Source organism: Oncorhynchus tshawytscha, linkage group LG22 (genome assembly GCF_018296145.1).
Source record: "Oncorhynchus tshawytscha isolate Ot180627B linkage group LG22, Otsh_v2.0, whole genome shotgun sequence".
NCBI lineage: Eukaryota > Metazoa > Chordata > Actinopteri > Salmoniformes > Salmonidae > Oncorhynchus > Oncorhynchus tshawytscha.
In genome coordinates, this window is record NC_056450.1 from 26157239 (window position 1) to 26183219 (window position 25981).

At 44.5% G+C, this 25981-nt stretch overlaps 3 protein-coding genes across 8 annotated transcripts; 2 read left to right on the plus strand and 1 right to left on the minus strand.

Annotated features, from left to right (window-relative positions):
* Positions 1 to 1481: 1481 nt before the first annotated feature.
* Positions 1482 to 12474, minus strand: LOC112222179 (transcription initiation factor TFIID subunit 4). The gene is made up of 16 exons (XM_024384852.2): positions 12091 to 12474; positions 11142 to 11936; positions 9201 to 9349; positions 8986 to 9111; positions 8765 to 8893; positions 8553 to 8675; positions 8348 to 8437; positions 7981 to 8223; positions 7461 to 7596; positions 5636 to 5750; positions 5346 to 5515; positions 5135 to 5265; positions 4741 to 4866; positions 4569 to 4625; positions 4245 to 4364; positions 1482 to 3483 (listed from the first exon to the last, which is right to left on the minus strand). The coding sequence occupies exons 1-16, from the start codon at positions 12320 to 12322 to the stop codon at positions 3319 to 3321; spliced, it is 2907 nt and encodes a 968-aa protein (XP_024240620.1). The 5' UTR covers positions 12323 to 12474; the 3' UTR covers positions 1482 to 3318.
* A 339-nt stretch (positions 12475 to 12813) lies between these two features.
* lsm14b (LSM family member 14B) lies at positions 12814 to 17188 on the plus strand. Of its 4 annotated transcripts, none has more exons than XM_024384855.2 (9): positions 12814 to 13511; positions 13825 to 13988; positions 14682 to 14814; positions 14953 to 15156; positions 15463 to 15540; positions 15687 to 15848; positions 16119 to 16257; positions 16391 to 16557; positions 16652 to 17188. In XM_024384855.2, the coding sequence occupies exons 1-8, from the start codon at positions 13391 to 13393 to the stop codon at positions 16536 to 16538; spliced, it is 1149 nt and encodes a 382-aa protein (XP_024240623.1). In that variant the 5' UTR covers positions 12814 to 13390; the 3' UTR covers positions 16539 to 16557; positions 16652 to 17188. The 4 variants fall into 4 exon arrangements, with proteins under 4 accessions (XP_024240623.1, XP_024240624.1, XP_024240622.1 ...); XM_024384856.2 differs by having other exon boundaries at positions 16391 to 16549; XM_024384854.2 differs by having other exon boundaries at positions 16391 to 16545.
* Positions 17189 to 17293: 105 nt separating this feature from the next.
* LOC121840455 lies at positions 17294 to 25638 on the plus strand. Of its 3 annotated transcripts, XM_042303983.1 has the most exons (4): positions 17294 to 17687; positions 18325 to 18427; positions 21954 to 22077; positions 24644 to 25636. In XM_042303983.1, exons 2-4 carry the CDS (start codon positions 18378 to 18380, stop codon positions 24857 to 24859), a joined length of 390 nt encoding a protein of 129 aa, XP_042159917.1. In that variant the 5' UTR covers positions 17294 to 17687; positions 18325 to 18377; the 3' UTR covers positions 24860 to 25636. The 3 variants fall into 3 exon arrangements, with proteins under 3 accessions (XP_042159917.1, XP_042159916.1, XP_042159915.1); XM_042303982.1 differs by lacking the exons at positions 17294 to 17687; positions 18325 to 18427 and adding an exon at positions 19856 to 21579 and having other exon boundaries at positions 21954 to 22081; positions 24644 to 25638; XM_042303981.1 differs by lacking the exons at positions 17294 to 17687; positions 18325 to 18427 and adding an exon at positions 19859 to 21579 and having other exon boundaries at positions 24644 to 25638.
* Positions 25639 to 25981: the final 343 nt, after the last annotated feature.

The following is a 25981-nucleotide window of genomic DNA, read 5'->3' on the forward strand; positions in this document are numbered from 1 at the left end:
GGAAAATTGTGGATATATTGAAGCAACATCTCAAGACATCAGTCAGGAAGTCAAAGCTTGGTCGCAAATGGGTCTTCCAAGAGAACAATGACCCCAAGCATACATCCAAAGTTGATGAAAAATGGCTTAAGGACAACAAAGTCAAAGTATTGGAGTGGCCATCACAAAGCCTTGACCTCAATCCCATAGAAAATGTGTGGGCAGAACTGAAAAAGCGTGTATGATCAAGGAGGTCTGCAAACCTGACTCAGTTACACCAGCTCTGTCAGGAGGAATGGGACAAAATTCACCCAACTTATTGTGGGAAGCTTGTGGAAGGCTCCCCGAAACGTTTGACCCAAGTTAAACAATTTAAAGGCAATGCTACTAAATACTAATCAAGTGTATGTAAACTTCTGACCCACTGGGAATGAGATGAAAGAAATAAAAGCTGATATAAATCATTCTCTCTAATATTATTCTGACATTTCACATTCTTAAAATAAAGTGGTGATCCTAACTGACCTAAAACAGGGATTTTTGTACTCTGATTAAATGTCAGGAATTGTTTAAAACTGAGTTGAAATGTATTTGACTAAGGTGTATGTAAATTTCCAACTTCAACTAAGTATTTGGGTAGACTTGCGATGCTTCCCAAGTATGGGATATAGACTGGGTGAAGACACAGGGATCCACAGGAATCTACTGTGTCTGCAGAGTGAACAGAAACAAACTCCATAAGCCTAATATCCACACTATCTGAAACAGGGACATGACTCTGTACGCTTTACTGTGAGCCCTCAATGAGCTGCCCAACTGTGTGTGTCTGAGTGTCTGTAGTAACCCAGTGGTGTGTACGTAAAGATCAACAGCCTGCATTCTCAAAGTCACTGGAGCCAGAGCACAGCCAGAGACATGACTCCTGGTGCTGTTTGGCTAGCTAGTGTTGCTCATAAAATCTCTTATCAGTCTGGCATTCTCAACTCATATCTGTTGCTGAGCTAAGGGGAGGGTTGGGAAACTGACGGTATGCACCAAAGGCTGCTGTACTGATAGAGCCATATGCAGGGGTGGAATTGGGAGAAATCACCCCAGGAACTTACCACTGTCATATCCCTGGGCATTCAACTTTGAAACATTGTAGCATCTTAAAATACTCCCCCTGAGATGTTCACTTTGTGAACTCCATTCACACGTGTGTGACTTTGGCGGCATTGACTTGGATCACGTCCACATAGATACAGGTGAGATCGGTCTCACTCCCAAAGACACAAAGCAAATTAATTTGGTTTTCTGCCTGATGCTGCCTCGCTCTGTTTGAGGGACATAGAGATTGTGACGAAATAGTGCCCTCCTGTGGAAGAATTATGCACTTTAACTCATGAACTATATTAATTAAAATGTAAACATTCATCATAGCTACATCATTTGAGCCCATCTGTCTTTGGGCTAATAAAGTTGATAACCACTGTATAAGACAAACTATAAAACACAGGCATTGGCAAGATCCACCGATAGGTTGTTGTACTATTTTTCATTTTTTTAATGAAGGAGAGCATTCTCTCTCAATCATCTATAAAACAATTGCAATTAAAAAACATTCTTTCACTTAGAATATTTACATATTAACAAGTGTCTGTGCAAAATGTACAAGATATTAATAAGAAGTAATCTGCTTCAGGTTTTTCACTAAAAACAGTTCTCTGATGGGACAGATGCGTAACAGCTGCTAGGGGCTACGGTATTGAAAAATATGTACAGTCTGAAAGGTTTCATCAATACCATCCAAAAGCTTAACAACCAACCAATTAGTATGTGCGCTAAGAAATATAAAGAATATACATAAAGTGGGTGTATGCTTCTGACCGACTGCTTGATTAAAAAACGGATCGTTCGGGGGTGCATTCTATATACCATATTCTGCATTCCATCCCACATCACCATGGCAGCTAGCAATGGCCTCCCTTCAATCATAAACGCTATCTATTGCCAACTTTGCATCAGTCTCACTTTTCATTGTTGCATCAATTAATTAATGTAAATTGTTTTACATTACTCCTCTGAAAAAAAAAAATATATATATATTGTATATCAATTTCTTCACACGGTCTACTGATAAAAACCTACAATTTACCGACTGCTTCCATAGGATGTGTGCGTGTTTTCATGTATGCATATACATGTACACAATGTTATCAACAGACATGCTGACAAAATAAATAATCATTATAAGTGATTAAAAACAAAGTCCAACACACAAGCACCTGGGAAGATATGCTAAAGCAGAAATCAAACAAGTCTAAAATCTCTGCGGAAAATTGACTGATTGAGAAGAAGTTCTGGCATCAGAGGTGGAGAGTTAGAGATGTATGATTAATATGGCTTATTATGGCTGCAAGGCAGCTCGATGGAAGAGTAATACCAGTCAAATTAAAATGATCCTCAGTCAGTAAAAGAGCACTAGAATGAATGACTAGAAAATAGGAAAAATAAAACGTCTCCTCAACAAAATGCACAGTCTCTGTATCGTCAGGTATTTGACATTACTCCTGCAGGTTTATACATTTGTTGGTTAAACGTGTTAAAAAGTCCCCTAGCTGGGGATCTTTCTAAAGAACGTCTAATCATATATTGCATGAGGTTAAAGGATGGAAAAGCTAATGCATGTCCCTACTGCAAAACATGAGGATATTTCCAGACCAAAAGGAGACCTCACAAATAAGAGCATTTCCCCTCTAGGGGAGTGTATGGGAGGGGACCTGGTTGCCAGTAGCAGGTCTCTAACATGGAGAATGATTGAGGCCTCTAGTGGACAAAAGGCCGTATTAGCATAGGCAGCGCCATTGGGGGCATCCACCATTTTAATGTGGTCAACTAGGTGGGACTTCCAACTTTATTGGCAGATCTCTCCTGGTGACCTTGTTGAAGTCATGTCCAACTGGGTCATCAGGAGGGATCAGGCAATCATGAAGAAGGCCAGAAGAGCTAGTCTGATAGGTCAGTCCCAACAACTCATTGTTTCACAGCTGCAACAGCATGGTCTCTCTTGAGGAGGGAGTGTAGGGTTCAGCTGATGATTCATTTTCCAGGTGTCATTGGTCTCTCCTCTAGTCTAGGAGGTAATGATTCTAGGAGAGCACAGAAGAAGAGACGGTACCATCAAGGGTAGCTGGTCTATCTTGCCCTTTGAGGGAGGTGCTATTGGTTGTTCTAGTCTCTAGGGGAGGTGCTATAGGGAGTGGCTGGTCTCTGTCTGTTAGGGAGGTGAGTAACTTGGTTAGTCTCATTCATTTCTTGTCCCTTAGAAAAGCTTTATTGGGCATGTCCGGTCTCCCTGTGTTATTTGAGGAGGCCTTTATAGAGCAGGTGTGAGCGGCTGGTCTCCCTTTCATTTTCCAGACAGAAGAGCAGGTCCCTGAGGTTAACCCGGGTGATGCGCTGGCGCTGAGGCCTGGAGCCTCCGCTACTGTACCCACCTGACGGAGAGGGACCAGAGCACAAGTCCTGAAGAGAAAGAGGAGGAAAAAGGGGAGAGAGAGGTGGGAGAAGATAGAGGAAATAAAGTCCATTTGATCTTCAAAAATATGTGTATGATAAGGTGCTATCATCTAAAAGCATTATTTTCTTTGTTAATATCCATTAGGATACTGTCTCAGCCTCCAGTATTTATGCTGCAATAGTTTGTGTCGGGGGGGGCTAGAGACAGTCTGTTATATCTGGAGTATTTCTCCTGCCTTATCCGGTGTCCAGTGTGAATTTAAGTATATATTCTCTCGCTCTGCCCCTCTCTCTCCCTGAGCCCGAGGATCATGCCTCATGATTACCTGGCCTGATGACTCCTTGCTGTCCCCAGTCCACCTGGTCGTGCTGCTACTCCAGTTTCAACTGTTCTGCCTGTGGCTATGGAACCCTGACCTGTTCACCAGACGTGCTACCTTATCCCAGACCTGCCGTTTTAAACTCTCTAGAGTCAGCATTTACTCCCGAGGTGCTGACTTGTTGCACCCTATACAACCACTGTGATTATTATTATTTGACCCTGCTGGTCATCTATGAACATTTGAACATTTTGGCCATGTTCTGTTATAATCTCCACCCGGTACAGCCAGAAGAGGACTGGCCACCCCTCATAGCCTGGTTTGGGTTTCTGTACAGCACTTTATGACATCAGCTGATGTAAGAAGGGCTTTATAAATGAATGTAATTGATCAGGAGTCAATGATCTAGCCCAGAGTACAAGTCTATGTTTGGTTATGGTACTCTACCTCAGCCCCGGTTCCGCTGACAGGGGAGTTCATTTTCCTTTTCTTCCTGGGGCCGATGGCTGCCAGGGCCGTCATGTTGGCCTCCTTCTGCCTGATCTGATTCAGTTCCTGCTGCTGCATCTAGACCACACACACACGAGAGAGAGGGAACAGGCATTACAACACAAGACTACTTTGCCTGAAGACAGACACATGACCACACATACCGGCACCCACTATAAATGAACATATTGACACACAAAGAGTATGAGAAACACTACAATTCATTCACATACAACATGTTACACACACCATGTTTACAGCTACACCAGCCTGTACTCTTACCTCTTTAGCCTTCTGTTTAAGCCGAAGCTGCTCTGGGTCCTCTTGTCGTGATCGAGACTGGGGGAAGAAAGAGGCACAGTATTCAGTATCAACACTACTAGCACTTACAGTATATGACCACTAGATGGCATAAACAGCTATACATTACTGCCTCTGGTGGAGAGTTAGTTACCTTAGCTGCCTTCATCAGGATCTCTCTCTCCTGCTCCTCCTTCCTCTGTTTCTCCATCTGATCCAGCTGCTCAAAGAACTTCAGCTGTGCTCGCACGTCACTCACCTGTTCACACTTATCATCCTCCTGAAGGAGAGCGAGAGAGAGATGGAGGGAGAGGGGAAAGATAAATAATGAATTACAAGGGTAAAATGGTTCAATCAGATATTATCACTGGCATCATCAAATTATTTCAGCACTTTTTGCAAAACTGTTGCAATGAGCACCAGTGAAGATCAAATACCAAATAAACTGGTTTTGACTAAATATATATACACAACTTGAATAGCTCATGAAATAACTTTACTAGTGAACCTCTTCCACACAAACACCCACAGAAGCTGTGTTCATTCACCTTGAAGGTGATGCTTTTCTGCTGCGCCACCACCGTCAATTTCTCCAGCAGGTTCTGCAGCCGATGCTGTGTTGCATGGGACACGTAGCTGATCACCTCCGGCCCCAGGTCAGTCACCCCTAACCTCCCACCTGTTACAACACAAGACAGGAGATGTCATAGATTTTAGGTACAGAATGTGTGTGTGTGTGTATGTGTGTGTGTGTCTCACCTATCTCATGTACTCTCTGGGTTAGTGAGGAGGTGTAGAGGAAGGCCTCGTCTTTACAAGAGCGAGTCACCATGCCGACCAGCTCAGAGTTGGTTGCCAGAATGCGGGCACTCTCCTCTGATAGGTTGACTCCAGCCATAGAGGCCACGTCATTTATATCATCATCATCCCTGAATGGAGGGAGAGAAACTGTTTATAAGGCCTCATTTTCACTTGAAGAATTCCAAAATCATCTGATTTGTACATGCATGTCTACGAGTGTGTGTGTGTGTGTGTGTGTATGTGTTTACTTGAAGGTTCCTCCGCCTGCCTCCTTCTGCCTGTTCTTCAGTACTACAGAGAGCATAGACTGGGGCCCCATTGTTACCTTGGCTCCTGGTGCTAGAGCCTGCTTCACTACAGGAACTGAGAGAGAGGGAAGAGACGGAGAGAGAGCGAGAGAAAGTGAGGGGGCAGTTACATAACAGAGACACTATATTTTTTATTTAACCTCCTAACCCTTTCACATTGTATATCATAACTCAGTAATAAATTATTCACTTTTTCTTGGTAGAGTTGTTGTGAGCAGAAAAGAGAAGCGGACGTCAAGAGGAAGAGAGATGGCGGAAGAACACATTTCACAGATGGAGAGCTTTCCAAGGGTCCCTCAAAATCCCATCCATCAATACACTTGATCAATATAGCATGCAGTTATATACATATGTCACAAGGGGAAGTGTTTCAATGTAGTCCTCGGTCAGTGAAGCCAGCAAGGCAAGCCAGGAGGACACTGGACACACATACACACCCACAGCAGCAGCACTTATCATATTACTGCCGTCTCCACTAGCTAATAGCAGCTGGCCACAGACAGAACCAGTACACTTCTTTCTGTCTGTCGCCTTCGATCATGGACACTGCTAACTGGCATTGTTCACACTGTGTCTTTGTCCCAGAGCCTCACAGCCCAGTGGGAAAAATACCTCACACAGGAAAGATCCAATCCTGCACAGGTGTCGCATCACATTCTACAGTGATGGTATCAAAGCATTAAATAATACAATTAATCAGGTAATACAAAGTACTATTAGGCCCATAGTATATTTTATCTTTTGTATAAATTATATTTCTATTAGAATGTTCATCTATGACAAGTACACAAACGCATGCATCAAACACACAGGCAAAATGCAGATAGAGTCGATGTCTGCGCCCCAGCGGAAATCTAATTAGCATTGCCTCACAAGACACATCTGAAGGTCCCTCGTACCAGTTGAAAAAATGAATGGAAGTATACAGAGCATTCTGAAATATTCAGACCCCTGGACTTTTTCCACATTTTGTTACGTTAGAGCCTTATTCTAAAATGGATTCAATTAATTGTTTTCCTCATCAATTTGTACACAATATCCCCCGTAATGACAAAGCAAAAACCAAGCCATGAGGTCGAAGGAATTGTCCATAGAGCTCCGAGACAGGATTATGTCGAGGCACAGATATGGGGAAGAGTACCAAAACATTTCTGCTGAACTGAAGGTCACCAAGAACACAGTGGCCTCCATCATTCTTAAATGGAAGAAGTTTGGAACCACCAAGACTCTTCCTAGAGTTGGACGCCTGGCCAAACTGAGCAATCAGGGGAGAAGGGCCTTGGTCAGGGAGGTGACCAAGAACCCGATGGTCACTCTGACAGAGCTCCAGAGTTCCTCTGTGGAGATGGAAGAACCAGAAGGACAACCATCTCCTCAATAAAAGTGAGTGGCCTAGCCGGAGACTAGACTTGAACCTGATCGAACATCTCTGGAGAGACCTAAAAATAGCTGTGCAGCGACGTTCCCCATCCAACCTAACAGAGCTTGAAAGGAATGGCAGAGAAGAATGGGAGAAACTCCTCCAATAAGCTTGTAGTGTCATACCCAAGAAGACTCGAGGCTGTAATCGCTGGCAAAGGTGCGTCAAAGTACTGAGTAAACAGTCTGAATACTTCTGAAAAAGACTAACATAACAGAATGTGGAGAAAGTCGAGGGATCTGAATACTTTTCACATTTCTGAATACTCCCCCCACCCCCCGGCTTCGACAGGGCTAAGATTGTAATGGGATAAGAAAGGACACAGAAAATACAAAACACACACACCTGTCGGAAGCTGTCTGACCACCTGCGGCTGCCCCATGATGATGTGACTGTGGGGCTGGCCTCGGAGCGTAACCATGGGTGACTGGGCCAGAGTCACCTGAGGCCTCCCCATTGCCCCCTGCTGCTGAGGCACCATCTACACACACAGAGACAGAGAGAGGCAGAGAGAGACAGAGAGAGACAGAGAGAGGCCATAGAGAGTGAGACCAGAGAGAGTGAGACCAGAGAGAGAGAGTGAGACCAGAGAGAGAAAACAGAGAGGGAAAGCGAGAGAGGCCAGAGAGAAAGAAAGAGTGCAGACCTGAACCTTACTGTGCAGGCTCGGGTATTTCCTTTTCACATAGTCCTTTCCAGCATGTTTCCAGCAACTATGGTGGACGTGTAACCAGGCGATACACTTGGGGTCATCCCTCAACATAACATACAGTCATATAGACTTCCCATTACATTAAAACAACAAGGCACTCTACCCATACAACAGAGGAAACACTGAGTGGAGTATCGTTAGGATATAGTATACCAGGCCAGGCTTGCTATGAGGTGTCTGGGCCAGGCTGATAACAGGAGACTGGTGCATGGTCCCCTTGGCCCCAGGGCTACTACTGTTGAGACGGGAGTTCTGTGCCGTGGACATGCCCCCCAGCACCGCAGCAGTCAAGGCCTTGGAGGGGGCGGCAGGCTGGGCGCCAGTGTGAGGCAGCTGGCTCTGCTGGATGAAGGCTGCCGAGTCTGGGGTCATTTGACGCAGTGCAGGAAGACTCCTCTGGAGATGGGGAGGAAGAGCACAAATCATTCTCTCATCTACAGTATATTGCATCGCTGGCCACTTGTATTTATTTGGGTGTATAGCTAGCTACATTAGAGAAGGGAAAAGCCATCCGTCTCACCTTGAGGAAAGGCACGAGATATGGCTGAGGAGAGGAGTTGAGCTCCCGGTATAACCGACTGGTGAAGTCCTCCGCTTCGATCTTACTCTCCTGTGGTGGTAGAAAAACAGACAACATAGAAAGATAAAGTGAGAAAAATAGAGAGTGAGTGCAAGAGACAGACACATATGGCCAGACAGATGGCCAAACAGACAGAAAGGTGTACCAGCAGGCTCTTGACTAACTCCTTGACGTTGGCTGTGGTCTCAGACGACTGCTTCCCGCTGGATGCCAGTTTGATCAGCGTGGACAGGAAGTTCTTACACTTCTTCACATTCTCCAGGATCTCCTAAACACACATATACACAAGTTAGGACTACTGCATGACTATTTAGGAGTAGATAAATGTCCGAAGGAGGGAGATGAGTGTTGTCGCACCATGGTAGAAACGACCGTGGGGGCGCCTGGTGTCCCAGGGGTCCCTGCTCTCTGGGTGACTGCTGCCGAGCAAGGCTGCACTGGAGCCTGACCTGAGGTGGCGGCCGCTCCACCCAGCATAATGGTGTTCTATAGGAGGTGGGAAAGAGGAAGCAGGGTATGAAATGAGACTAAGGGGGAGATTGAAGAGAATTGAAGAGGGGGATGAGTTGTGTACCTACCTGTTGTAGTACAGGAGGCCTCTGGAGGGTGGTGGTGGCCTGGACGGTGGTCTGGGTCGTGGAGCCCTGCTTAGTGATGGTGGTGGTGGGGGTCACCTGACGGGACATCATGGGTGTCCCTGGAGCCTGCAGGACAGAGGAGAGGACAAGGGTTCAGGGGTTCACACTGATCTCTCCATCACTGTAGGTAAGAGATGATTAGTGTGTGTGTGCACCTGTACAGAAGTGATCTGGACAGGGGGAGTGCTGGTGGGGGTGGCTGCCCGTGGGGTCATGGCACTCTGGGACTGGGATTGCATCTGGGCCAGGGTCTGCTGGTGGATCATCAGAAGCTGCCCACTTTCACTGCGTACCAGCACCATGCCTACACAGGGCATGGAGGGGTCAGGGGTAAGAAGTCAAACAGGGGATATAGATCGACAGACAGACACTTACTTGCTAAATACAAATAACGTTACATATCTTAATAATAACTATGGAAACACTTTGTTTGGTTAGAAAATACAGCGTTGGCCACTCTTGGCAGAAAAGTACCTTTTTTATTGTCACAAAAACAACAAAAAACATTCAGCTCTCAGTGGAGAGTTTAACTAGAGCTAGCATTGTTAGCCAGAACCTGTGAGACGTGCAACTCCCACAGAAAATGTGCCACATGCATGCAAGTACATTACATGATGTGCTATGGTGTCAGCGTGCCTATTGATCAAATCAGTCCATTGTATGTGTGCCAGGGTAGCCTGTGTGTGATTTTACAGACGACACAAGTAGACAGAATCAATAGAACGTTCCCACAGGTCAATGTGCTCATGGAGCATAAACAACTGACAGCAAAACACACCCGCACAAGGAGTTTTGTCTAATAAACAAACCAAAGGTGCAGCAGCGATGGCAACTGTAGCTGATATGACATCTCAAATGTTAACTACAAGTTTGCAACAAAGTTTCTGTTTTACCCTGCCCGCAAAATACATTGTAGCCTCTCTCGACTGTGGCTAACTGACATAGGGTGAAGTCAGCTTTAGTGGGACACTTTTTGGTAGATTGCCATGTAGACAGTCAACATCAGTGTAGCCCTACTCAAGCAATGTTTATTTAAATTAATGAATGTCTTATCTACATTTTAATGATAACACAAGTTATTTATTATTCAGTGGATGCTACATCCCCTAAAACAAAACCAGAGCCCTACTTTTGATGAAGAGTCTTTCAATGCTAGTGGGACACTTTAGTAGATGAAGTGGGACACTATTTTCTCATTAAGAACACAGTGGCCCACTGCACCTGGCACTTGTGAAATCAACAATTATACTTTGTAGAGGCTTATAGAAAACACACCATCTGTATTAAAAAAAATTTAAGTTAAAGACAACCTTCGACTAGACCCTCTCAATGCCCTTGGAAAATGTATTTGGGAACACTCCAAGCGCTTGGTGAAAAATCTAACAGAGACATCACAGCTTTACCCCCCCCAAAAAAAATGCTGTCCCTTTCAAAAATTGTGCCTCTTTTCTATGTCACTGTCATTTCTTTCCTTTCCTACTCTTGCTATTTCCCGCTAATTCTATCCATCATCATCCTATGCTGTTTATGTGCTAAATAGCGTCTAGAATCGATTTACAGATGTTAGGAACAACTAAAAGAATATATTTCAATGTATTTTAGAATAACCAATGAGTGAATTTACATTTAAATTTGATTAAAAAGTTTATTTTGTGCATTTTAATAGCTGAAAAAGTCCCTGTCCCACTATCCAAACAGTGGATATAAATCAGATTTTCATAAATATTATAACTATTTACGTGAATGGTTATAATATTTCAAAACACTACCAGTAAATATGAACTTTAACATGAAAAGCTAGATTGTTGAATTATAGTTGACAGAATGACAGGTTATATGTTTCCTATGTACAGCATGTTTCATCTGGTCTCTCCATCTGAGAAACCTGATCACACACAAACACCACAACGACGTCACACTCACCAAAACCATGTTTTCATGCACAGAATACACTCAGCAGAAAACAAATAACATGTGTTGGGACTGGGCTGCAAAATTATAGTACAGATACAGTACCCTCAAAGAAATGACCCACTAATGCTGACTTCTCCCTAACTGGCTACTACTACGTCAAAACACCTGAGAATGAAAGTTACCTGGAGGGAGCTGAATGTTTTGGATGTTTGAAGCATTTTGTTGGGGTTGCGGAAGTCTCGGGGAGAACACCTGTGGCGCGATCGCCTTTATCCCACCAGAACAGGCTGCAATAGTCGATGGGATGGAGGTCCTCACATTTTGTAAAACCAGGCTTTTACCTACAACACTGGGCCCGGTCACTTCTGAAGTCGTTTGTGTGGTCGTTTTTGGAGACTCCAATGTGTTGATTTGCGCTTCTGAACTTGCAGGGTGGGCAACGTTGACAGATCGTATCAGAACCGTATTATTACTCCCGCTCTGCGCGGTGACTGTTCCGAGGGGTTGCATAGGCGGCCTCACGAGCGTGACAGTGGGCACACTGTTTAGAACAGACAGCTGAGACGATATCACAGTTGAAGTGACAGCATTGTGCATAAGAGGTGTTTGAATGACTGTGCTGGAAGTTGAGGGTAAGACTACGTTTCCTTTGACTACGGAGCTCGGTCCGTTGTTGACAACCGCGACGGCGGGCACTGTGCTGCTTGCCGAGCTCACCAAAGCGGCAACACTTCCTGAATTATGAGAGTTTATCACAACGCTCCTTCCATTTAAAGTTTGTACACCAGCCGCCCCAGTTTTTCTGATCCCAACACCGTGATCGGGAACCTCCGTTATCACACCACTGACTGCCCCAGTCTTGCTCGGACTGTGCCCGGCTGTCATGCTCGATCCCACCGCCGTTGTCCCGACCGCAGCATACATGGTTGAACCCTGGGACCTCCTACTATTAATGACCCCCCCTGGCACGCCAGTCCCTACAAAATAGGAAACAGATGAGGGATGGGAATATCTATCAATTGAACATGGATAGCTGTATAAGCAAGTTGTCAAATTGTGTGGCTAAAAGAGACAAAAACAGAAAAACAACGTGACCAGAATAGGCTAACGTTAACCAGTAATCTATTTTACCTGGTTTAGCAAGCTCTTGTGAAAGTCCCATTTCGCTGTCCTGGACATTGGAATTGCGACCTACAGCTGAGTTGTCAATGTGATTTGCTGCAGCCTGGACCCTAACTGAAGACTTTCCACGACCCGATCCCGTGAGCTCAGACTCCAAAGACCCGACTAGATCACTAACTACTTTCTCGTCCACCTCTGTGTTGAAGAAAACATCATCCAGTAAATCGGAGCCCGCCGCCATCTTTACTCGCTCGTGAGACGCATGCACCGATTGGATACTCCGTCACTCACATCGGATTCCAGGGTGCTCTGATTGGTTATTGTTAGATTTACAGTTTGGGATGAATTGTTATAAATTACATTTAAGGAATCGCAGCAGGATGCGATATAGCACGGGCGAAAAAAAATGGGACGACAGTACAGACAGGGTTGCATTTGGTAGTTGTGCGGCTAGCGTTGCCAAATGGAAACGAACCACACATCGATTATGTTACCGAGTTTTGTTACTATTTTGAATCATTATAGAGGAAATGCAGTGGCTTTCTTTGAGCTTTTATTCTCGACTCAAAATGGCTGCGTTGTTTTTCAGGCGGTCTGTCCTACAGCTGCTGTCACCGCCCGCACGAGGGCGCTGGTCGAGCGCTTGCTGCCGACTGTCAGAACTGGACAACCAGCTTCGTGCCCACTGACAAACACTGACACATATGCAGGACAATAGCATCTGTCATTGACTTTGTTTTATTGCGGACATGTAACGGTAGCCTATTCATACGTTAGAGATTGATGTACATGTGATATTTTAACTTTCACTTGGTATGCTGGTGCTATTGCCTCAATTATGCGCTCGAGAGAGAATGTGTAGGCTAAATGTAATTTTAATAAAGTTGAATAAAAACATTATAGGCCTATACAATTATCATATATTTCTTGGTTTCGGTCATATTGTAAATTAGTTTATGGGCTACAATAAATATTATAGAACGAAATTGCATGAACTTGGCATATTTGCAACGACACTTAGCCAATATGCATATATGCCATCAATAACTTTTACATATAGAGTATAGTTGATTAAGTTCCAATTAACTTTTATAACTCTTCAGCAAATGCAATCCAACCATGACCCCTTGAGGCACAGGTGCACTTGTAAATGAGAAGGCGTGGCCCATGGCTCACCTTGGAGTGATGGTCCATAAATTCCCTCTAATGAGCCGCATATTACCTTGCTGTCATGTGAATCACATTTAAAATACAACGCAGAGATTAGGCTACTTGACGATTACTTGTTTCCATTAGTTCACCAGCCACTATGAGCGTCGGGACTCCTTATATCGGCAGTAAAATCGGCTTGATTTCCAAAGCTCTAAATCGGTATGAGGGCATTTTATACACCATCGATACCGTGAATTCGACAGTGGTGTTGACAAAAGGTAAATTATGCGAGCGGCCAAAGAGAGTATATCCACTCTCAGACAGCGGTTGTAGTCAAAGAAGACCTGTTTGCTCCTAAAATAAGTGATTCTGATCACATGTGGCATTACAAATAGATGATGGAGCCCATACTTCAAACACAGACAATGCGAGCAGTGGGATGTTAAAGTAAAGTTTCAAAATGGTCACTTAGGCCTACTGTTGTATTTTACCGGGTAGTTTGTGTGTACAGATGTCAATGGATTCCATAGTAAAAACATCTGCTTTGGCCTGTCAATGACCTTCCATGATTGTTTTCTTGTTCATATGCAGTGAAGTCATTTGGATCAGAGGGCCGACCCACAGACAGGCCAACCCCCCCCAAAGACGACGTCTATGAGTACATCATATTCAGAGGAAGTGATATCAAAGACATCTCATTGTGTGAGCCTCCAAAATCCCACCATGGCCTGCCCCAGGACACTGCCATTGTGCAGGTAGGCAGGCTATGCCTCCCTCTCACTCTAAGCGACATTCTGCCTTCTCAACCATTAGCTTCGCCCAAGACTGCCTAGTGTGAACTACAGTACTGACGCTGTGTTTTAGCGTTAAGAAACGCCAATCATCGCTTGCGATACTGCTTTTGAAACATATGGCCATTTCATCAAGGGAAAACGTCATTCAAATACTAAAGATACACTTACTGTAGCCGTTTCGCACAGATCGATACAGCTATGGGTGCCTCCATCCAACAAAACTACACTTCCACCACATTTCCAGAGTTGGCTTACAAAAGGTGTTTGGAACACGCTAATTAGCAAAGGTAGTCGCTGTTTTCGGTAAACAAACGCTGTAATATGGAGATATGGCAATTTGGGAACACTAGCCCTTGGGTGTTTATCAATTTAAACGTTTTTAGTTTTAAGTATTTCTCGGTGTTGTGTAATGAAAGCTAAAGTCCTTCTGCTTCCACTACTGTACCGCAAGCGACACGTTAATGTTCAGATTGAGCATCGGGGATCTTAGTTAACAAAACTCCCCCTACAGAAAACGTCTTCGTCCAATGACTTATGTGTAATGTAATTGCGTCATGATCAAGGGCTATGCCATGAGCCCGGCCATAATATCAGTGTTTCGAGTAAATTATTTATACATTTGCTGTATTCTTTCCTTGTTTTGGTGGGGTTCAGTCATCACTCAGCACCTCAGCGTCCTCCTATAATCCAACTCCAGGACCAATCAGTCCCTACAGGATCCCATCGTATAACCAGCTAGCAGCAAACTATCTGCTCAACCAGCAGTATGCTGCAGCCCTTGGTTTGGGTGAGTCAGTGAATAAGACTGGGAACTGATGGAGATGATTCATGTTGCAACACTATTCAGTTTAATGATAAAATCCATTATCGGGTGCTTGTTTCCAATGATGATATATAACCTCCCTCTTGGTCCTGTTCTACTCAGGTGGAACTCATGGCCCTCAAGTGAGAAGGGGTCCTATGGTGGAGCAGGCTGTCCAGACTGTGCCTCTAGATGAGACTGGGCAGAAGAAAGGCCAGACTCTGTCTCAGGAGCAGCGCAGGGAGACCAGTAGGCCCATGCAGCGAGCTGCACGAGGGAGCCCACAGCCCCAGAGACGTTCTGGACCAGGCAGTAAGCAGACTGGGAGTGAGCTGGTGTTACTTCAGGCTGATATGGGGCGGGGGCTCCTCTGTATTTACTTTATGCTTGTAAAATAAGGATAAAGAAATGCATTGTAGAATATGAAAAATAGAAAGGACCTGAATGTGTGTTCAGCTTTTGCATTGTAGAAGATGCACTACTTCCCATAGTATACATTGGCATAATGCCTGATTTTGAATGTAACTGATGTCATTTCACTTGTTTGCTCTGGTTAAATTGTAGATGTAATAAAAACATGCTTTCATACTGTAAAACGGACTATGTGATTTGCAACTAGTTTTCTACCATCAGGTGGCGCCGATGTACAGCTTCGGCATACAACTTCCCAAGCCAATGACGAGAACAGGCCACCACCAAGGAGGAGACAAGGTGACCCCCCCTTTTATTTTATTTTTTAGCTCTTGGGCCAGGGACAAATCTAATTTGCTCTGGATGGTTTTATAGTAAACCATTTTGTTATAGAATTTTTCATACCTTAGAATGAATGACTTATTCTTTCCATTTTTGTCCTGCAGGAGCTCGTAGGCCCAGGAATCGTAATCGGGGCCAGCTCCTTGTGAAGAGCTCCATGCCCAGCACCCTCAAGTTTGAGTCAGACTTCGACTTTGATTCTGCAAATGCCCAGTTCGACAAGGAAGCGCTAGAGCGGGAGATGCAGGACAAGTTGAACATCAAAGGTTGGTTGCATTAAAATAACCACATGTCCGTGACCAATGGGCCTTCATGCTTTGAACTGTAGTTGCAGGAATGTGGCAATTTGACCATGACTGTGATCATGCATTAGGCAACCATTAGCTCATGATTTGGCCATCACTGATTGAGGAAATTAATGCAAAAAGGGGACTTATAACTCTGGTGGAAATGTATCCTGCAAAAATATTATTTGGTATCATTTGCAAGCATTTCAGAACCATGATTTTGTTCATCCATGCTTGCATCCTCACTAGAAACACAGGATGAAGGGAAGGCGAAACCAGAAGTAGACACTGGTGAGAAGACAGTGGAGAGGGATCCATTTGGGCCCAAGTGCTACTATGACAAGGCCAAATCCTTCTTTGACAACATCTCGTCAGACCATAAATCCAGGTGACCATGTTTATTTTATAGATGTGCTCTGAAAGTGACTATCTATTGTGCTGTCAATTTCATGTGTCACAAAATGCTTATGAAGATCTGACTAATCTCTGTGCTTGTCTAATCATGTTACACAATGACCCAGACGCACTACCAGGGCAGAGGAGAGGAAGCTGAACGTTGAGACCTTTGGGGTTCCTGGTCGCTTCCTGAGGTTCCGTGGGGGCTACCGCGGCCGGCGAGGGCTAGGGTCCGCACAGCGCCGGCCCTCCCAGCGAACTGGGAGGCTGTGAGGGTCAAGTGAGTAAGGATGTATGTTTATTCAAAAGCCTGGGTATATATTGCTTGCGATTTGAGTCTAACCAGGCAAGGCTAGTAATATATATATTTTTTTTTAACCCTGCAGGCCTCGTTTGACGCTTGGGTTACCTTGTGCATGAATTGCCACAGTGTTTGGTTGTGTATGTACTTTAGTTTTTGTAGTTAACCAAAATGTAACATTTTGCATTCCATTATTTTTCTCTGCCATCATGAAGTGTTTTGTAATGAGAATTTATTTTGACTCTTGGGACCCCACACCTGAATAAGTATATGAGAAGTGAAATGCTTTGCTTTTTCTTTATTTTCTTTGAGCCTAAGGTACATTTTGGCTTTTGACATTGTTTTGAATTTGCTTGTGCTTTTCATCCTTTTCTGTATTCGGATAAATGGATGACATGCAAACTTCCTAAACTGTTCAAGGGATCAATTTGAAGGTGAAACTGGTGAGGGTAAAATACTTCATGATATTGTAAATATTACTTAATATAATTATACTTAACTTAATTAAAACAGACCATGTCTGCTAAAAATATTGAATTCCCATGTATTGGTTTGTTTTCTATCATTTTGAGAAAATAAGTGTTCAATTGTTACAACTCAAATAAACATGGGAAATTGCTTATTCACTTGTTCTCTGTTCAATGATACTAGGTGGATGTTGTAGTTTTTAAATGCAGATATTTTACATTGCAAGAATAAGGTAAAATCTTAAGATTGCATGTGATCCATTAGGGCACCAGTGTTTCTCAATCCATTCCATTGGGAGTCCCAGGGTGGGATTATTTTGTTTTAGTCTTAACACCCAGTACCTTGAGCACTGGAGTCTACCAGCACTACCATAGCCTACCTGATTCAACCAAACAACAGTCTGCTGATTAGTCAAATCGGGTGTTTTATGCCGGACTAGAACAAAAATATGCAATCCTTGGGGGTCCCTCCAGAAATGGCTAGAGAAACAATGAGATGATGTAAATTTGTCATGACTGGTCAAAGTGTTCATGGTTTCTTTTGTTTCTCTGTTTCAATAGCCGTGACATATTCCTCGATTTCCTCTTGGACCAGAATCTATTTACAGTGGAAAATAAATAATTAGGGGAACATTAAGTTGCACTATTACACAGGTGAGATCCTCTGGATTTGCTGAGATGTCACGATTTCAAACAGACCTTCATTGATTCATCCCGCTTCATAATGGCTAGCTCAATGTTCTTTCCCCCTGACTGGACAACCTGCGAACACAGGGTGCAAACTTTGATGGAGGAAAATCTGTGCTTTGTGTTCCAATCACTACATTGTCGCCCGTCAAATGTTCTAAAGTGGTGTAAGCCTCACCTCAAGTAGCGCTCTGATGGCAAGCTTAATGGTGTCTGTATCGGACTCCATATCCTCTTTATAGTTCTTCTCTAGAAACTCCCGAACAGTCTTGGCAGATCTTCCAATAGCATTTGCCTATGTACACAACCACATTTTATTTTTCATATTTTGAAGCATCTCATCAATGATTCAGATGTATGGGTCAGAAAAACACCCCTACCTTCCAGGCATGGTATGTTCCTGAGGGGTCTGTTTGGTACAGATGGGGTGTTCCATCAAAATCAAACCCCACAATGAGGGAGGAGATGCCAAAGGGCCTTCGCCCATTGCTTTGGGTGTAGCGCTGAAAGTCGGAAAATATATATAGAAATGACGTATCCGGGCGGGTGGGTGGTACCTGTTTTATGCTGGAGATGTAGCGTGTGATGTACTCTACTGTTGCAGGGTCTTCTACTGTGAGCCTGTGACTCTGACACTCCACCCTGGCCCTGTTAACAATGATCCTGGCATCGGCGGTCAATCCTGCAGGCCATTGGATAAGGAGGAAGTATGTTACACCAATGAAACACCTCAACCAACTTGGTGTAAAATCAATTTCAGCAACATTACATGTATCATTCAAAGTAGGCCTACAGTGCCATTTTATCCCCTTGACTTTTTCCACATTATGTTAGTGGGATTAAAATGGGTTTAATTCAAATTTGTGAACTATACACAAAATACTAATGTCAGAGGAAGAAAAACACACAAATTAAACCAACATGATTAGATAAGTATTCAACCCCCTGAGTCAATACATGTTAGAATCACCTTTGGCAGCGATTACAGCTGTGAGTCTTTCTGTGTAAGTCTAAGCGCTTTCCACACAGCCAAATGTTGCACAATCCATATTTTTTTAAATCATTTTCTAAATACTTCAAGCTCTTTCATTGGTTGTTGATCGTTGCTAAACAACCATTTTCAGGCCTTGCCATTGTTTTTAAAAACTTCCCATTCCTTAATGATTACAAGCATCAAATCAAATCACATTTTATTTGTCACGTGCTGAAATGCTTACTTACAAGCCTTTAACTCTTTCTTGAACTGCATTGTTTGTTAAAATATTTACAAAATAAACTAAAGTGAAAAAAAACTAACAAGTAAATTACATAACAAGGCTATATACAGGGGGTACAGGTCCCGAGTAAATGTGCTGAGGTACAGGTTAGTAAAGTGACTCATAACGTGATGTAATCACCACAGTTTGAAAATATGGAGATTGGCACTCCGTAATGCATTGGAGTTGCCCAAACATAACACTTTGTATTCAGGATGAAAAGTTAACTGCTTTCCCACATTTATTTTGCAGCATTACTTTACTGCCTTGTTGCAAACAGGATGCATGTTGTGGAATATTTTTTATTCTGTACAAGTGGCCTTTTCACTGTCAATTAAGTTAGTATTGTGAAGTAACTACAATGTGAAATCCCTGAGCGGTTTCCTTCCTCTCTGGCAACTGAGTTAAGAAGGATGCCTGTATATTTGTAGTAACTGGGTGTATTGATACACCATCCAAAGTGTAATAACTTCATGCTCAAAGGGATATTCAATGTCTGTTTTTGTTTTTACCCATCTACCAATAGGTGCCCTTTGCGAGGCATTGGAAAACCTCCCTGGTCTTTGTGGTTGAATCTGTGTTTGAAATTCACTGCTTGACTGAGAGGCCTTACAGATAATTCTATGTGTGGGGCACAGAGATGAGGTAGACATACAAAAATCATGTTAAACACATTGCACAGAGTCCATGCAATTCATGTGACTTATGTACATTTTTACTCCTGACCTTATTTAGGCTTGCCATTACAAAGGGGTTGAATACTTATTGAGAATACGTTTCAGCTTTTAATTTTTAATTCATTTGTAAAAATTCCAAACATTATTACACTTTGACATTATGGGGTATTGTGTGTAGGCCAGTGCCAAATCTAAATTGAATCCATTTTAAATTCCGGTTGTAACACACAGTGGAAAAAGTCAAGGGGTGTGAATACTTTTTGAATGTACTCAAATGTTGATGACATTTATATACCAGACATGGTAATTACATATTTGCAATCACCACTTGACACCGTCTGTGGTTTGGTGTGCACTATCCTATGTTTAAAATATACCTGCAAAGGCCATGAAGACATTGTCATCCAAGGAGCAGATTTTGCACACTGTCCTGTCTTCTTGGAGCTTGGCAACAGTTTTCTTCTCCACTCCTAGAACAACAACATTTTTTCCTCGCACTCCAACCTGTAAAAGAATTAGGCACAATTGATACCATTATGCCAGTTGGAGCTCAATTTGGTTCCCACCATGCACTTCTCTTTGATAGGCTACATGGTGGCATGCTTGACCCAAAAGTCATTTAAATATTTAAAGGGGTAGTGCAGTCAAAAACCTGATTTCCTATTTTTGCATATAGATATTTATTTCCATACATATGTATGTGTGTGTATATATATATATATATATATATATATCTCTTTATCCATACTGAATTTTTCAGATTAAGTTTGTGAGTGAATTAAACATGGTCAATTGCTTTCATGAGCTTTTTTCTCTCACTACCCTGAGTTTAAAACAAGGGTTTAGCTATCTTGGAATTAAGAACATTTCCAATAACTTTATTTTTTATTACATTTCGTCTTATTTTTTTGTTTAAGTATAAACATATGAAATGGAGCAAGAAAATGTCCAAAAACCTTTTGGAGGAATTGCACACTTAACTTTCTTAAGTATATAGTTAAGAAAAAAAGGGCAGTTAACAAGAAATTGCTTCTTAAGGTTTTATGAATTTGGGCCCTGCACCTGCGAAATTCGGCGCGAAAGGACCCGATTTCGTGTTTTTACGAATTAGTTAGCTATCCAACGTTGCCATGACATCGACTACAAGTGTGATGGGAGAAGGAGAAGCAGTTATTGGAGAAGCAGTTTTAGCAAAGATATAACTAAGCCAAGATAGTTGTGTCATCTGTGTCGTTCACAGGGGCCATGTTCACTACCAGGACCAGCCCAAGCTGTGCCGTAAGTGTGGTGAACATGGCCACCTTGCAGACGCCTGTCAGAAGGTTGTCTGCATGAAGTGCCGGGAGGTGGGCCACCGCTACGAGGAGTGCACGAACGGAAGGTCGTGCAACCTCTGTGGCGAGCGGTCCCACCTCATCCGCGACTGCCCCTCCTCCTGGGCCAACAGGGCCAAGGCTGGAAGGAGGGAGTGGGCGGCCGCGGACCGGGCTTTCGAGCGCCAGAGGGCTGGAACGGCAGTTGCCGAGGTGGTAGTGGAGGAGCCGGTGGTGGTGGAGGAGGAGGCAGTAGTGGAGCCGGTAGTGGTGGTGGAGGAGACAGTTGTGGAGCCGGTGGTGGTGGTAGTGGCTGTAGTGGAGGGCGCGGAAGGTGTAGTGGTGGAAGAAGTGGGAGGAGAGGACAAAACCCTCCCCACCCCAATCCCCCTGCCCCAGACTAATGTGACCCCTGAAGGACAAAGGGCAGAGAAAGACGGCTCCGGAGAGATGTTCAGCGAAAGCTCCCCAAGTGGGTCAGATATTATAGGGTCGGTGTCGGAAAGCACCATGGAGACTGTGTCAGAAGGTACGGGAGAGGAGGGGGAGATTCTGAAGGAACACCTCCCCCTACGTAAAAGAAACGCTGAAGAGCTCTCTGACCCCGAACAGGGTGAGGAGAAAAAGGGAAAGGTGGAGTGGGAGAGCTCTCAGGGGGAGGAAGAACCCAGAACCTTCCCCTCCAACTCCCCCAATCAAGTTTCCTTTTTAAGTCCTATTTTAACCTCCTCTCCCTTCCAAACTCCCTTACCCCGGAGGGAGAGAGAGAAAGTCCCGGAGAACTAACCCCCCTTTTAACTGTTCAATGCTTCTTCTTTTAGCACTGTTTTTACTCACCCCTTTTATGGCTTTTAAAATCACCACTATAAATGTGAGGAGTGTAAGAACAGCAACAAGATCACAGTCGGTTTTATCCTTTTTAGAAAGGTTTAACTCTGATGTGTTTTTACTACAGGAGTGTGGTCTACCCTTCTTATCCTCTTACAGGAAATGGGGGGATACGTGGCAGCACGGGCCCTCCATTTGGAGTGGCTCCAATTTTAACAAGAACGACGGTGTTGCCATTTTAATCAAGACCCCACAGGTGGTGGTGAAGGGGAGCACGGTGGTGGTAGGTGGGCGTGCTCTTTTAGCCAATTGTACCTTTATGGGGAGGGATTTTAACGTGCTAAATGTGTATGGTTTTAATGACAAACATGACCGGTGCACACTTTTAGAAGACCTGCAGTCCCACATGCTAGGGAGGGATCCTCTAGTGGTGGGTGGGGATTTTAACTGTGTTTTAAGTAGAGCAGACAGGAGAGGGGCAGGAGGGGATTTTAAGGTAGACAGGTCAAGTGTTTTATTGCAAGGGCTGTGCAGGGATTTTAAACTGACTGACTGTTTTAAAACCCTGCATCCAAGAGAGGAGGGCTTCACCTGGACCAGTGGTGATGGCACCAGAGCCTCTCGCATTGATTATCTGTTTACCCGGGACTGTCCCCCAACTGATGCTAGAATAACCCCTGCTTTCTTCTCAGATCACGTAATGCTGACGTGCACCCTTTCACTATCTTCGGGGGTGACTGTGGGAAGAGGGCCCTGGAAATTGAACTGCTCCCTTTTAGAAGATGATAGAGTAGTTAGTCAGTACAGAGAGGAGTTCAGCCAGTGGCAGACGCTACAGGACTTCTTTGACACACGAGCACAGTGGTGGGAAATGGTGAAGGGAAGGACGAGGACCTTCTTTAGAGAGATAGGAAAGGAAAAAAGCAAAGAAAAAGAGAGACGCATGGTGGGACTGCAAAAGCGACTGGAAAGGTATTTTAACCTATGCCAACAGGGCCTTGATTTTAACCAAGAAATTAAAGAAGTAAAAAAGGAAATGGCATTTTTAGCAGAACAGAGAAGCAAGGGGTTATTTTAAGAAGCAAGGAAAGGGAATTAGAAGAGGGGGAGAAGTGCACCAGGTACTTTTTTAAGAAAATAGTTAGTAAGGGTAGGATTATGACAGGATTGAGAAACAAGGACGGGGTTTTAAAAACAGACACAGAGGGAATAAAGGAAGTGGTCGAGGACTTTTATGGGGAACTGTTTGGGGTAAAAGATGTGTGCGAGGGAACAATGGGGGACCTTTTAACATACATCGACAAGACCTTACCCAATACAGACGACCTGAAAAAGACCTGACGAGGACAGAAATAGACCAAGGACTGAAACGTTTTAAGAGGGTAAATCACCGGGGAGGACGGCCTCCCCTTGGAGTTTTATCTGACCTTTTGGGATGTTTTAGCCGACGAACTTCTGACTGTTTTTACTGACTTCGAACAGCTTGACAGACTACCCGACAGTTTTAGAGTGGGGATCGTGACTCTTTTATACAAGAAAAACGACAGGACGGACCTGAAAAACTGGAGACCGATTACCCTTTTAAACTTTGATTGTAAACTTTTTACCAAGGTTTTAACACTCAGAATGTCTTCTGTTTTAGGGGAGGTGATCCACCCGGACCAAACCTGTGCCGTGCCCGGAAGGAAGATCACGGACAGCCTGATACTGATCCGAGATGCCATCTGTTACGCGAGAGACAGAAACATGCGGCTTGTAGTCCTAAATTTAGATTTTGAAAAAGCCTTTGATCGGGTCTCGCACCAGTACCTCTTTAAGGTGCTGCAAAAAATGGGTTTCCCGGACAGGTTTTTAGCTTGGGTGGGACTGCTGTACGGGGACATCACCAGCAAAATCCTTGTAAATGGGCATCTGTCAAAAGCAGTGGGAGTACACTGCGGCGTCCGTCAGGGCTGTCCGTTATCTCCTCTTCTGTTCGTGGCCTGTATTGAACCACTGGCACAGGTCTTGAGAAGGGACCAAGGGATCAGTGGGGTGGGTATCCCGGGGAGTGGGGGGATGACCGCCAAGTGCGTCTTTACATGGACGACGTCAACATTTTATGTACCGACCTTTTATCCGTCGACAGGACTCTGGACAGGACTGACTGGTACGGACGAGCCTCTGGGGCGAGACTGAACAGAGACAAGACAGAGGCCCAATTCTTCGGACCGTGGGCAGACCCAGACTTGACCAGATTACCTCTGACAGTTAAATTGACGGACATAAGGGTACTGGGGGTAAAGTTTGACCGGGGGGGAGGAGGGAGCGGTAACTGGAGTGGAATCCTGGTGACTGTAAGACAGAGACTGGGTTTTTGGGGACTACGACAGCTGACTTTTGAGGGCAAGGTTTTAATCATTAAAGCAGTGATTTTACCTGTGCTTTTATTAATCAGTTCTGTTTTTATCCCCCCTCGAAGGAGTATTTTAGACCTGGAGCGAATGCTTTTTTACTTCCTGTGGGGGGGCAGGTGGGAGAGGCTGAGGAGGGAGGTGGTCAAGAGGCCCAGGTCCAAGGGGGGGAAAGGCTTGCCTGACCTCTACTTGTTCCTGGGCAGCCGCTACACAGCGTTACATCTGACTCTTGCCACCTCCCCGGTCAACAACAAGACTCAGGCCCTCGCACGGTTCTGGCTGGGATCTTACCTCAGGACTCTGAGGCTGATCCCAGTCGACCTGCGAGCCCCAGTCTCTTTCCTGCTACCCCCGCCCTACGTCCAGCTCCAGAAGTTTTTAAGACATTTTAAACTGGAAAAAGAAACAGTCACGGTCTTAACAAAACACCGCTCTCTTCTCTCTCTTGTGCAGGATCGGGAACCAGTATGTCCAGTGCGCGGGCTCGCTATAGGTGAGCCCACAACGGTTTGGCGCAACGTGGCCCACCCTGCTCTCCTGAATCGGCATCGGGACCTGTCCTGGATGGTCGCCCACGAGATCCTCCCGGTCAGGGCCGTTATGCACTCACGGGGCATGGCGAGGACATCCGCGTGCCCCGACCAGGCTGCGGCCAAGAAGAGTCGGTGAGGCACATGCTCTGGGAGTGCAGAGCCGCCAGGGACCTGTGGAAGGAAGCAGGCCCCTGATCACCTCGTGTCTGCCAGCAGGGGAGGACCTAACACCTCAGCTCGTGCTGTATGGGGTGGGCCGAAGGCCCATTTCATCGAAGACCTTCACCAAGCTCTGGCCCACCCTCACGTGCCTGAAGGAAGCACTGTGGTCCTCCCGTAACCTGCTGGTAGCGAAAAACGTAGAGACCACCCCCAGGCAGTGGCCATGGTAGCCACGGAAGCCCTGGGGTGGTACGAAAGGAAGGGGGCCTCGACCCCAGGCGAAGGGTCCCCCACAACACCCTAGGTCCCGGCGGCCACGGCCTGACAGCGCTGCGGCGCCTAGGGCGATGCGCCTAGGGGAGGGATCTCCTCTGGGCCCCGAAGGACGGGACGATGATCTATTCAGAAGAGCAGGATGAGGTGAGCTTGATAATGACTCACCCCGCTCCTGTACAAGGGACTGAAGACAGCTTTTTAACAAAGTGGCTTTTTAACATGTTTTTCATGTCTTAAAAATGTTTTACCTTTGTTAGATCATTAGTACACATTTTAAATGGCTTTACAGATTTGATGTTTTTACAAGGAAAGTACTTTTATTAATGGTTGTTTTCATTGGTTTTAACATGTACTTTTTAACAAATTTAAATGCAACTTTCAAATGCTGTGTTTTATGCTTTGTTGCTGTTTTTATGTGTATAAATGATGTAAAAAATGTATGAGCTTTTTAAAGGAATTGTGCCAATAAAACTTTTCCAAAAGAAAAGAAAAAATCTGTGTCGTTCACAGTGGGCGCAAATGAAGCATTGTGAGCGGAACACGCAAGGAGGTCGGAAAAGCTAAGTACTAGCTTGGTGAAATCCTATTGGCGCGTTGTAGCATGTATTTGCATATTACCGTTAGGGCTCGACACGTCTGTGAAGTGCGCGTGTGTACAAACTAAATTCATTCCTTCTTAATTAACAACGCGATATTTTACAACTTAGTGCACTGTGTTCGTAACAGATTCTAGTTTTGGGAACAGAAAAAGGTATTGAGATCAGATGTCTCATGGATGAGAAAATTAGCGTAATGTCGGCTCAGTTTCATCTAGTTCCAC